This window comes from Biomphalaria glabrata, chromosome 11, assembly GCF_947242115.1.
Source record: "Biomphalaria glabrata chromosome 11, xgBioGlab47.1, whole genome shotgun sequence".
Classification (NCBI taxonomy): Eukaryota; Metazoa; Mollusca; class Gastropoda; family Planorbidae; genus Biomphalaria; species Biomphalaria glabrata.
The window spans coordinates 39,391,823-39,405,167 of NC_074721.1; the positions used below are offsets into that span (position 1 = coordinate 39,391,823).

General features: G+C 35.1%; 1 protein-coding gene and 1 long non-coding RNA gene across 2 annotated transcripts; both read left to right on the top strand.

Moving 5' to 3' along the window:
- The first annotated feature begins 1,520 nt into the window (after nt 1-1,520).
- Nucleotides 1,521-8,357, top strand: LOC129928978 (germ cell nuclear acidic protein-like). The gene is made up of 2 exons (XM_056045594.1): nt 1,521-2,448; nt 8,308-8,357. Exons 1-2 carry the CDS (start codon nt 1,521-1,523, stop codon nt 8,355-8,357), a joined length of 978 nt encoding a protein of 325 aa, XP_055901569.1.
- A 1,907-nt stretch (nt 8,358-10,264) lies between these two features.
- Nucleotides 10,265-12,395, top strand: LOC129921834 (uncharacterized). The gene is made up of 3 exons (XR_008773820.1): nt 10,265-10,304; nt 11,349-11,451; nt 12,259-12,395. It is a non-coding gene; the product is annotated as an uncharacterized LOC129921834 (long non-coding RNA).
- Nucleotides 12,396-13,345: the final 950 nt, after the last annotated feature.

The window sequence follows — 13,345 nt, forward strand, 5'->3', positions numbered from 1 at the left end:
TCTATTGAGTTCGTGTCCACAGACGTTCAGATCAAGACACTCCACAATAAAGTAAGTCAACAGGCGTATGTAAGAATAGAACTCAGAACGGGAACTCTCTAGTCTCAGTCACTATATTAACTCTTTCTCTCCGTAATTATTTACCACATTTTGGTGGAATCAACGCTGGTATCGTCAGTTAGGAGAGAAAGAGTTAAAGCGATGTTACCTCTGTGAAAGCCTAGCCTCAACTGTCCGTTTTATCTATCTAATCTACAGTCTCGCTTTGGATTCATGTCGTCATAATTGTCCGTTCACTTGCAGTCCCCTAAAGTGCGTCTCTACAGTCCCTCCTTTTTTGCCAACCAGAGTTGACTTAGTACAAAGTTATTTTTAGATTTGACTATTAAGTTAGCATTTCAATTATAAAGTATTGGAAACAAAATGTCCGGGAAGCAATCTCAAGATGACGTGAAGAATCATTATCGGGTACGTAGTTTCTGTCAGTTTCGTTTCTTTTTTTTTTTTTGTGTAAGTAGGCTACAATAGTCATTTTTAAGTCACTCCCTGATAAGTGTCACACAATGCGGTCTGCAGCCTTGGCATTCGCTCTTGACACAGCTGGTTATTGCAATGATATATATTGCATGTCACAGCAATCCATGGGCGCTTGATATCGACCTATTGGATCCCATTCGCTTTAATACATAGTGAGGCGGGGTCAAATAAGTGTCCAGACCTCAATTATGCATTCATGAAACTAATTAATAATAATGTGAAGTGTTGTATTTCAAATATTTATATCTTTTGAAGAACCAGCTGTAACTTAAAACAGCAAAGAACCAGGTTGAAACATGGCAAAGTATTTATAGTATGTTGTTATTTTAAAACATCCTAAAAATAATACAAGTCCTTGTAGAAGACAGGCGCAGAAGACGTGAAGAAAGCTTTGGCCCCTTGTAGACAACGGCTTGGTCAGCATTAGGTGTGGAAAAAATATGCAGGTCGAAAATTAACTGGGTTTGCATAGTCATGTGAAACACTGCACTCATCCTTATTTTTTATAATCGATGACATTGTCTTTAAAAAGGGCTAGAAGTAAAAGTTACGCAAAGTAAACAAAAAAAAAATATAACGATTATGAATCACATGGAAAGAAAGAGTGTGCGATACTGAGATTCTTGCGCGAACAGGTAGACCCAGCTTTCTTTACAGCCTTCAGACAACGCCGCCTGCGCTGGCTTGGACATGTTCGCCGGATGGACGACAATCGCATCCCCGCAAGTCATTCTCTACGGTAAGTTAAAGAGAATTAATCAAAGTCAGTCAGTTGCGGTCAGTCAGTTGAATTAAATGAAGTTAAAGTGATTAGAAGATCAACGTAAATATTTCGCACAAGATACAATAAAATGGGTCGATAAAAGGCAAGCTATAAAGTTTGTCAAAGTTTAAGCCAACAAATGAAGCTGTATTTTCTGTTGAGTGACATTGGGTTCAAGTTTATTACTAGACGACGAATGTGTTATGTGTATGATAGGAAAATGGATGATAGGAGCGTGAATGATAGGAACGTGGATGATAGGAAAGTGGATGATAGGAACGTGAATGATAGGAAAGTGGATGATAGGAAAGTGGATGATAGGAACGTGGATGATAGGAAAGTGGATGATAGGAAAGTGGATGATAGGAACGTGGATGATAGGAAAGTGGATGATAGGAAAGTGGAGGATAGGAACGTGGATGATAGGAACGTGGATGATAGGAACGTGGATGATAGGAAAGTGGATGATAGGAACGTGGATGATAGGAAAGTGGATGATAGGAACGTGGATGATAGGAAAGTGGATGATAGGAACGTGGATGATAGGAACGTGTATGATAGGAAAGTGGATGATAGGAAAGTGGATGATAGGAAAGTGGATGATAGGGAAGTGGATGATAGGAACGTGGATGATAGGAACGTGTATGATAGGAAAGTGGATGATAGGAACGTGAATGATAGGAAAGTGGATGATAGGAACGTGGATGATAGGAACGTGGATGATAGGAAAGTGGATGATAGGAAAGTGGATGATAGGAACGTGAATGATAGGAAAGTGGATGATAGGAAAGTGGATGATAGGAAAAAGGATGATAGGAAAGTGGAGGATAGGAAAGTGGATGATAGGAAAGTGGAGGATAGGAACGTGAATGATAGGAAAGTGGATGATAGGAAAGTGGATGATAGGAACGTGGATGATAGGAAAGTGGATGATATGAAAGTGGATGATAGGAAAGTGGATGATAGGAAAGTGGATGATAGGAAAGTGGATGATAGGAACGTGTATGATAGGAAAATGGATGATAGGAACGTGGATGATAGGAACGTGGATGATAGGAAAGTGGATGATAGGAACGTGTATGATAGGAAAGTGGATGATAGGAAATTGGATGATAGGAACGTGGATGATAGGAACGTGGATGATAAAAGTTATGGAGGAAATATTTCCTCAATAGAAGAGCCCCGTTTCTTCTTCTTTTTCTTCTTCCAAAACTGTCAGGTAGAGTTGAGCCTTCGGCTCTTGGAACTCTAGGCCAGCAAAAGTGAACAAGAACTCCCTCTCACCGGCCTGAATGACAACAGTGTACACTGTTTTGTCTGACAGGTGGGTCAGACTCGCGGCAAGAGACGGCGTACACTAAAGACCCCCGCCATTTTCCATTTCTATACCAGGTTAACTGTGCGCCATTTAACACGCCATTTATGTAACGGCCTCTTGAGGAACAGCCCCTGGATTGTGACAAGATTGTGGGAGCTTTTTTTACAACTCCGCACAGTGCAATGAGGATGCTCTCGCACCCCCTTAGGCACCCCCGCGGGAGTCTTGTTTTGCTACCCTTTAGCCTAATCGTTTCCTCTTACGATCGTTTCCACCCGGGCGCCACTGTGAGGCAGGGTAGCATGCCCGGGAAGAACCCTGTTTAAGCGGTCAGCCTTTGTCCCAGTACTATTAAAAGGCGAGTGAAAAAAAATGGAGTTTAATTCTTCAGTCAAAAGTAATAATCAAACCAGTACTTTCCAAATATTTTCTATTGCCGTGAAGTAAAACGACATAGTTGAAACCGCCCAACTCATGGAATTTATTTGCGTTACAAACAACATTTGTGAAATCCTAAACGAGCTAGCAGCTAAGAAAATGATGTGACCTCCACTCTCGAAGTTTAACCATCATAAATAATCTTTCTATAGTAAAGTTTAACCATCATAAATAATCTTTCTATAGTAAAGTTTAACCATCATAAATAATCTTTCTATAGTAAAGTTTAACCATCATAAATAATCTTTCTATAGTAAAGTTTAACCATCATAAATAATCTTTCTATAGTAAAGTTTAACCATCATAAATAATCTTTCTATAGTAAAGTTTAACCATCATAAATAATCTTTCTATAGTAAAGTTTAACCATCATAAATAATCTTTCTATAGTAAAGTTTAACCATCATAAATAATCTTTCTATAGTAAAGTTTAACCATCATAAATAATCTTTCTATAGTAAAGTTTAACCATCATAAATAATCTTTCTATAGTAAAGTTTAACCATCATAAATAATCTTTCTATAGTAAAGTTTAACCATCATAAATAATCTTTCTATAGTAAAGTTTAACCATCATAAATAATCTTTCTATAGTAAAGTTTAACCATCATAAATAATCTTTCTATAGTAAAGTTTAACCATCATAAATAATCTTTCTATAGTAAAGTTTAACCATCATAAATAATCTTTCTATAGTAAAGTTTAACCATCATAAATAATCTTTCTATAGTAACGTTTAACCATCATAAATAATCTTTCTATAGTAAAGTTTAACCATCATAAATAATCTTTCTATAGTAAAGTTTAACCATCATAAATAATCTTTCTATAATAAAGTTTAACCATCATAAATAATCTTTCTATAGTAAAGTTTAACCATCATAAATAATCTTTCTATAGTAAAGTTTCCCTTTCAGACCTTGCGATCTATAGGGCAGATGATCTGGTTGGGCGACGAAGATAATTATATATATATATAGGCCTATATAGAAGATTACTTTTGTAATTTACTTACTAAAAATTTGAGCTATTCGCGTCTGACACATATATAATTTTTACGTTCAGCAACATAGCCTAAGAATGTAAATATGCACTATAATAAAACAATGGAGAATAATTAATACTACTATCAGAAAACGGGCATATAAAGAGTCATTTATATTCATTCTTATGATAAAAGATAAAGGCACATTCCTCGTCCCATATGCTAGGACAAATTTGTACAAATACTCCTTCTTCCCTAGTGCTATTAGAGCATGGAATGGGTTGCCTGAGCTAGCCAGGAAAACCAGTGACTTGGCAGAATTTAAGTCATTGGTTAATATGCATGACTAAATGCATGACGCGTAGGACGTAATCATCTTCTTTTTTGAAGTAACGTCTGTATTATGTAAGGTAAGATAAGATAAGATTATGCATTTTGAAAGTAACCGCAGAACTAATAAACTGTTATTACAACGACTCCATTTTTCTACATTTCCCACATATTCATTTTGGTTTTCCCTCCTTCCATCCACCCATCCCAGTGGCGCTACAGGCCACGTAGGGCTCTGGCCTGCTTCAAAACATTCCTACATTTAGATCTCTCCTGAGCCTTTCGTCTCCACGCCCGAACCCCAAGCTGTTCTTAGATCTGCCTCCACATCATCAATCCATCGCATTGGGGATCTGCCTTTGGGTCAATAAGTGTGTGTGTGTGTGGGCGGGGGGGGGGGGGGGGACTTCAAGTGAGATCAAGTTGGTGTTAAGTGCACTGAACTTTTGTTCTTAAAAACAAAATTGCCGCAGTAACGAGAGTTTATGAAACGGAGAGTAAAACGAGGTGGACTATTTGAAGGAGGCGCGAGATCGAATTTTGTAGTTTCTTTCTTCCACTAGTTTTTCGTAGGCTATGTAATTATTATAATACCAGTAATGACAACAGTTCCAAGCAGAGAAAGGCGATGTTGAGCACGGGAAAAGTCATGGACGTAGCCTGGGGGGGGGGGGGGCCGAAAGGATCGGAATTTAGTGACTGATTTTTTGCTTTGATTAGGTGAGATTTTAATACTAAACCATCACTTGCCCCAGCACAGCCAAGGGTTTTTGAGTTTAAAAACCCCTTACCAGGGGGTTTTGAGTTTAGCATATAAAACAAAACCAAAAAAAAAATGCAAACGACAATCCCCAAATTCCAAGAGCACAGTTAAGGAAGATTTTGATTTTAAAACCCACCAAATTTACGATTAACCCCCTCTTCAATATAAAAAAAAAGCAAATTACACACTCAAAATTTTGAAGGGGTTTTGAGTTTAACCCCCCCCCCTCTCTTCAGTAGGGTTTGAAGCTAAAAAATACCTCTTCAATATAAAAAAAAAGCTAAATACGCACTCAAAATGTTATGAGCGTAGCTAAATGGTTTTGACTGCGGGGTTTGAAGGTAAAAAATACCTCTTTAATATTACAAACAAAGCAAATTATACACTAAAAATTCTATGAATGTAGGCAAAGGGGTTTTGAGTTTAAACTCCCCTCCAGTGGAATTGGAAGCTAAAAAATACGTTTTCAATATAAAAAAGCATAATACACATTGTAAAATCTATGAGCGTAGCCATCGGGGTTTAAAGCTAAAAAATACATCTTCAATGTAAAAAAAAAAAAAAAGCAAATTACGCACTCAAAATGCTATGAGCGTTGCCAAAAGGGTTTTTGAGTTTAACCCCCCCCCCCTTTTTTTCAGATGGGTTTGATGCTAAAAAATACTTCTTCAATATAAAAAAAAGCAAATTACACACTAAACTTTTTTGAGCGTTGCCAAGCCAATTGGGGTTTTTGAGTTTAAACCCTCTCCTACAGATGGCTTTTTTTTTTTAAGTTTAAAACCCCTCCAGATGGTTTTGAGTTTAAAATCCCCTTATAGGGCGTTTTGAGGTGGAAAACCTCTATCTTCAATATTATTCTAAAGCTAACTACAGTTCTATGACCGTGGCTAAATGGGGTTTTGAATTAAATTAAAAAAAAAAAAAAAAACTCCAGAGATTTTTTAGTTTAAAACCCACACATATGATTTTGACGATAAAACTTCCCTTTTCGATATAAAATCTAAAGCAAACTACAGTCACCTAATTCCGAGAGCGTTTTCAAGAGAGTAACACATTTCTACCAGTGGCTGTGCTCCATTAATAAAGTGCTGTGAATAGTCTGCGAAATTAAAAAAACACTAAAGGTGATTCAACAAAGATGGCTAAGAGAGATTTTTAGAGTCAGTTTTAGAGATCGGGTCCAAATCACGGAAATCCTATGCCGAACTGGGAGTCGACCCCTTAGTAAGATTGTGACAGAGCGTCGCATGAGGTTTGCGGGACATGTTCTCCGACAAAATGAATTACGCATAATAAGAGTTGCGATGACATCCTATAATTAAGTACAACTTGGCGCCATACATTCATGGAGGTCCTCAGAGCATGTGGGAAGAAGCTTCAGACATTACAAGTGACAGATTTTTGTGGAAATAGCTTGACGGCAAATGCGCCGAACGGCGAGGGAGGGTCTAAGTCAGTAAGAATAGCACATTAGTTTTTTTTTTTTAAATAAAACTTTTTAATAGCAGGAAAATGCACTGTAGATACCTCAGAATATGCATTTTGTTGGCTTTCAATACCAGAAATAGTGTTTGGCGGCGGGTGGGGGAGAAAAAAATCCTGGCTACGCCCAAGTGATAACCAATTCAAGAGGAGACAATAGTTGTAATGATTCATGGAAGAAATTAGAAGATATTTTAACATGCAATTTTGCTTATTTTTACGGCCTTTCGCTCATTATGACTCCAGCGAAAATTGCGTTCGCAGATTATGTCCGACTCCTACCGCAAGTTGACTTAAATTATAAATTTAATAGCTGACATGGAAAAAAGAGACAAATTTAATTCTTTTTTGCCCAATAGCTGAGGAGTCCGTAGATGTTTTTCTTCATCAATAGGTTTAACTATTGCAGTGCTATAAATTCTAAACTAAAAACGGGCACAAAAGCGTTTGTCAATGGTCCTTTCCAATATATCTATATCTAGATTCGAATAGTTTCGATACTATAGATTTACTTTTTTAAAACATTACCACGTCATCGCATTTATCTATTTTTAGATGTAATCGTTATAAATTTCGGCACTTAGGATCGACATTAAATAGATCTATATGTTGTATTTCGGTAAAGAGAAGATGAATAATAATATCTGATATTTTTTAAGACAAGCAAAATTATTTGAACTCTAAAAATTTAAAAAAAAAAATTCATGAATCATTTATATCAGATGAAATCTTTAAACCTCTATGCAGTTCTAAAAGTAATCGATTCTACATAATATATAATTAAGTATTATAATTTTCAGGGCCTATAACTGTAAGTTATTCTTGATCAAGAACAACCGATCCAAAAAGAATATCAACAGAAATTCAGTTTGTACTTCTAAACTTTACAACTGTTATAGTTGTGTATATATCTAAATCTCTCTGTGGAATAACTAGATCATAAAAGGGTAATTAATTAACATCTAGAGTCTACTTGATCTAGAAATTGTGTTGCCTAATTTTAATGTAACATTTGGATTTTTGCGAGCTACGGAAAGGCTCAGGCTGCGACGTGGCATATGAAATAATACAGACTACAGTACTACAGTAACAGTTTAGGAGTTTAAAGTTTAATGAGTTTTAGATCTAGATCTAGTTAGTTTTATAGATCTAGCTGAGTCTGACACTGTAATTCCGAAATAATCAATTATACATGATATTTTTAGTTGTTTGTCACTTGTGTGAACTCTATTGATATTATTGTCACTTCTTCTCTAAACTCTTAAGAACCTTTCTTTCTTTCTGAGTTTCTCCATCATATCTAGTCATGAAGTGAATTAGCTCTAGCTTCTCTTTCTCTATTTCCTTTATGTATAGCTAACTTCTCTTTCTCTATTTCCATATCCGTAGCTAGTTTCTTTATTGATAGCCAACTTCTCTTTCTCTATATATTTCCTTTTCCATGATTAGCCATCTCCCTTTCTATCAATCTTTCTTGTACATATTTTCTCAGCTCTGAATCTTCTAATTCCAATAGTCTCCCTTCTTCCTTCCAAGCCACAATCTCAACTTTATCTGCCATGAGCCATGAGTATACTTTCTTTATGACGTTATATAAGACCTTATGTGAGCCTAATGGTGTGCGTTGTTTCTCCTTCATAGTCAACAACTAGTATTGTTACTCAAAGCCCATCCAACTAATTGTACAGGTTTTTATAGAGTTGGACTGTTGAAGGCTAGTGTTGAGAAATATGACTAGCCAGCATCTCAAACAATAAGCATGCAATTCAGCAACCAATGTTATGATTCCTTATTTATTAGCAATAAGCTTGTGACACATGAAACCAAACGCCAACGCCTTCACATTCGTGAATGTAAAAAAAAAAAAATTTTGAAATTACAGGTGACCCATTTGCCTTCATTACTAATGAGCACCTAATATTATAAATATACAGCTTTTAATGTTAAGCTGAGTAGTCCATTCAGCAAAACGATTAGACTTTATAGTTAATGTTCTAATATAAGTCTAAGATTACCAATGAGTGGATCACATAGGTCTAGATGAAGGTCACTCAGTTTAGAAATCTCGTCATTTTGTAGTAATGGTACTAGATATAATACCTCAACTGTCAATAGACAGGAGTAGGTCTTGCTATTTCTGTTGGGGGCCACTTGTTAAGACACAAGACTCTTCAAAAATAAGAAGACACTCTCAAGTTTTAATTTAAAAACACTTTAATATTCTTACAAATAATTTAATCATATTTTCAACTCCCTTTATGTTTATATTTTCTAGCTTCCTATTTTTAACATCTCTTCCATTCAAAAACTTCTTTCGCACAATTTATCATTCACTCCATGCCGCCCTTGACCGTAACACCTTCCCTGTCTGACAAGTTCGATCTATATCGAACGTCCATCAAACAACATTTTAATCCACCACTTCCTACAGAATTACATTATAAACATACAAAAAATGTTTGTTTAAAACTATTAATAATCTCAACTGACAATTCACAATCAAAATTTATAATTGAAAAACATATACCATGATAACTATTTAGATTTCAACAATCAATTATACGACAATAGTACCCCCATCCTATTCCACTTGTTTCCTTCATCCGAATTAGTACATGCACCTTCTGCATTAACCCTTAATAATAAAGCCTCACTCAAACTATTGCTACTTAATTAATCCCCTATGGTTCAACAATAATAATAAAGCATCACTCAACAGTTTTATACTTTCACGTTCTCCATATAGTACCCGAATATTTCTTTCAAATTGTATTATTTCACTACAAACACACTACCACACTACTTACTTTCACACCTTCTTTTTCCTTTCCTTACTTTGAACAGATCTCACATTTCTTATCAGTATGTTGCATTGTTCTGCTTCCCTTATTCTCTTGATTTTTATTTTTCATTTCTTCTCTCTTGCTAAAATGCTCCACCACTGCCATGTAAATCATTACCTCTAATCAACTGATGACATTGTCTACCAATGTGTCCCATTCTTCCACAGTTAAAACAAAAAAGGATTTCTAGGCCTGTGATGGTATTTACGTCATTGTCATGTGGCCAACGCAATGACCAACCTCCTTTATTTTTTGAACTAGTACATATTAGAGCTGGGTGGACTTAGAGGTGCCATAAAGATCCTGAAATTAAAAATCCTGTCTTCACCATGATTTAAATCTGGGACCCCTTGTTCAGAATCCAATTGCTTTCCCTCTCAGCCACACTGCCTCCACTTGGCAATTAGGTTAACTTGAAATAACCATTACAGATTACAGGCTCTCTCTTTTTTTTTTTCAACCAACATTTAGGTTTCCTCGCTCTGTTTAATTTAGAAAATTGTTAAGAATTACAATGTTCATTTTTTATTGAATACTTAAAGCTCAGTGTCAGACTGGTAGGATGAAGCCTAATTTGACTGAGTATTGACAGTTACATCTTGTTCCCTTTTTAATCTTTTGTTTTAATGGGTGGGTTTTTTTTTTAGTCCTTTTTGTGCGTCAAGTTAATAAAGTGTAATCAGTTTTCAAAGATGGATATTATAATATGATTTAGTCTATAATCATTTGATTTTACTTTGCAGCTATCATGGATCAGGTCATGGCATTTGTTGAACCAGCCAAAACTTTCACAAAAGACTCTATCAGACTAGTTAAAAAGTGCACAAAGCCAGACAGAAAAGGTGATGAACTCTTAGAGCAGTGAAAGTAGTTTTAGTATATTTAGTATCTTTTAATGTCAGGCACATGTTTTTATAATACTTTATAACATTTAATTTTTGTTGGTCCAAACTAATGGAAATTCAGCTTGATTACAATTGACCACATCAGCATAACTACTATAACAGTACAGTAGCAATATAGATGCAAATATGAACAATATTCACACATGAAACGCATACTCACTCACACAATCAGGCTTCTATGTACTTCTCTGTGACTGACCAAAATTGAGATAAAAGAGTGTTCAAATCTTTCTGTTTTGGTCTTAATGGAAAGGAGACAACTACTTCGCCCTGATCTGATGTAACAGTGGTTTAATGTGTGCAGGTTGTCTTTGAGGATGGTGTATGTTTTGAAAAGGCATCTTTCATGAAAAAGTTCTTCAAGAGAGGGTAGCTTATAAAGAAATATTCTTGATAATGATTTCTTCTGGTTAATATACACACTATATGGATTAGCTATGCCTTAACTACTGATATAGGCCAGAAAGTTTTGGGCTTAAGGAGACTGTTAACCTTGTTAGTCTACCCACCTAGGAGAAGTAAAATTGAGAATCCAAACCCATGAATGGGAAAGGCTTCAGGTGTATACCCGGAGAAAAAATTGAGAGCTGCTTCCCACATGGCCTTTTGTAGCAGACCCTGTGATTCTGCTGATCCAAAACTTAACCACTCATTTGTACCCAGCAGCTGTTTGTGGAGAGGGTGACTGCTGTTTGAGCAACAACCTTCTGGCAATAGCTAATGCCCAGGCTCTCATCTTATTCAAAGCTGTTACATTTCCACAAGATGAACCATTGTCCTTGTTATGACTGAAGAAAACCAATGATGGTGGCGAACTACTGCTATTGTGTATATTTAAAATATATCTTTTCTTTTTATAATTATTGATTTGTGGATCCTATATATTAGTACCGTAGTTAAATGAAGCCAGAACTATTGTACAATTTTCCAGTACTGCTTCTACTCAACATTTCAATAATGCTGTCTTGTTTGTGATTTTAGAATTTCAGAAAATTGCCATGGCAACAGCTATTGGATTCGCCATTATGGGATTTATTGGATTTTTTGTCAAGCTAATCCACATCCCAATCAACAACATCATTGTGTAAGTTGAATAGTTTTTAGTTTTACTCACTTATCTCTCTTAGACCAAAAAGTCACATTTTGTCATCCTTACCGGTATGTATTTATATATTTTTTGCTTTTTGCAAATCTATTTATAAATTGAGAACTCAAAATTAAGCTGTAAATCTCCATGTAACTGAAAAAATTCTCAACAAAAATACAAAGAGTTTGAAATTAAATTGCTACAAGTTATAAATTGCAGAAGACCTGAACCAAGACAAGTGGAAACAACACTTTAAGACAGTAGTAGTGCATTCTCTTTCATGTATTTTACCCCAGATATTTTTTTAAGGCTCTGAAATAGCAGTAGCTTATATATCTGACATGCATAAATAAATGCTATTAAATATGTAGAACTAACCCTTTTAATATACCTGTATTTTTTTGTATGAAAAAGTTATGTGGTAGAGTTACAATAGATTCATATTTATATATATAATTCACACAGACTGATTTTCTGCAGTTCTAGTTCAGAGGAAATCACAGACCTTAAAAATTAATATATAAATATATATAAACGCTGTCTCTATCTATCAAGATTCAGATTGATACAAATAAAAACAATGAAAGTGTTTATTGGCTTCAAATGTATTAATACTGTTTTATTGGATTTATGGCATCCTTTTGTTTCCACAGCTATTGAAGAGGACTTCAATTTTAGATTTGTAGGTCAAACTGTGACTGACATATATTTTATACTCCAGCAACATAGTTGGCAGTTTGTTTTAATTATTGTAGCATTGGAATTTATAATATAAAAATAATGTATTTTATTTTTTATTTTCAGTGGTTCCTAAATGAACTGGTTTCTTCTGCTTGTGTGCCTCCATGGAATGTTTGGATGACAGTTGATAGAGCTTAAGTTTGTTGTGAAAAGAATATTTGATGTTCAAAAAAGTGTATTAAAATGGCTTGGTTACTTTTGTTCTAGGTTTGACTTTGATTTATTCACACAATTCTACACTGGCTTTATGTGCAGGACAGTATTAATCATTATTAGTGCTGGATGAAATAGTAAGCAATAAGCAGCAACTATGCTTAATAATAAATTGAACTATCTAATCTTTGCCATTATGGTACTACATTCCACTTGACAAAGTGAAGGAAATGTGTTATAATCAAGTATTTCACAAAAATAGCTAGATGATCAAAAACTCAAACACTTTGAGTGATCAACTAAAATGAAAGGTAGTTTTAATAGTTAACAAGTTGCATTCCTGGCTGCCTACATTTTGCATGGAATCATACTACTCCAACAAATAAGCATCAGGCTTAATGTTCTTAACTAACATCCACTTTTCTTAACACAAAGATAATAAAGATAGTTCTACTTCTTTTAGCCAAACATACATGCATTTCAAAGCAGCACTGGGATCACAAATGGACCTCATTCACCAATAGTAAACAAACAACATTTAGTCGTGTGATCTTATTGATAAAACAACGAAAAAAACTGTCACGTGACAACCATCATGAATTAAACATGAGATCGTAAATTATATAGAAGAGATAGAGCACCACGTGCTAAATGTTTGTTTACGATTGGTGAATGAGGCCCATTGAATAAGCTTAACAGACTTTGTTCAATTGCATATGATACAGGGTACCTAGACCTTTTGGTGAATTTACCTAATTGCACTCATACAAGTTAATTGTTCTATAATCAGCAGGCATTTCATACACTCAATGCAGTATCTCCCCCCTCCCTTTTTTTTTTTTTTCAAGGTTAAGATAGATTAAATTTTCCCCTCTTTAACACAGGTATCAATCTAGCAAATAAATAGAACATTTTGAAGCTATTTCACAAGAACAAGGCTGATCAAGGGCCAGTAATGGACACAAATACTGGTACATAATTTCAGAACACTTGAAAA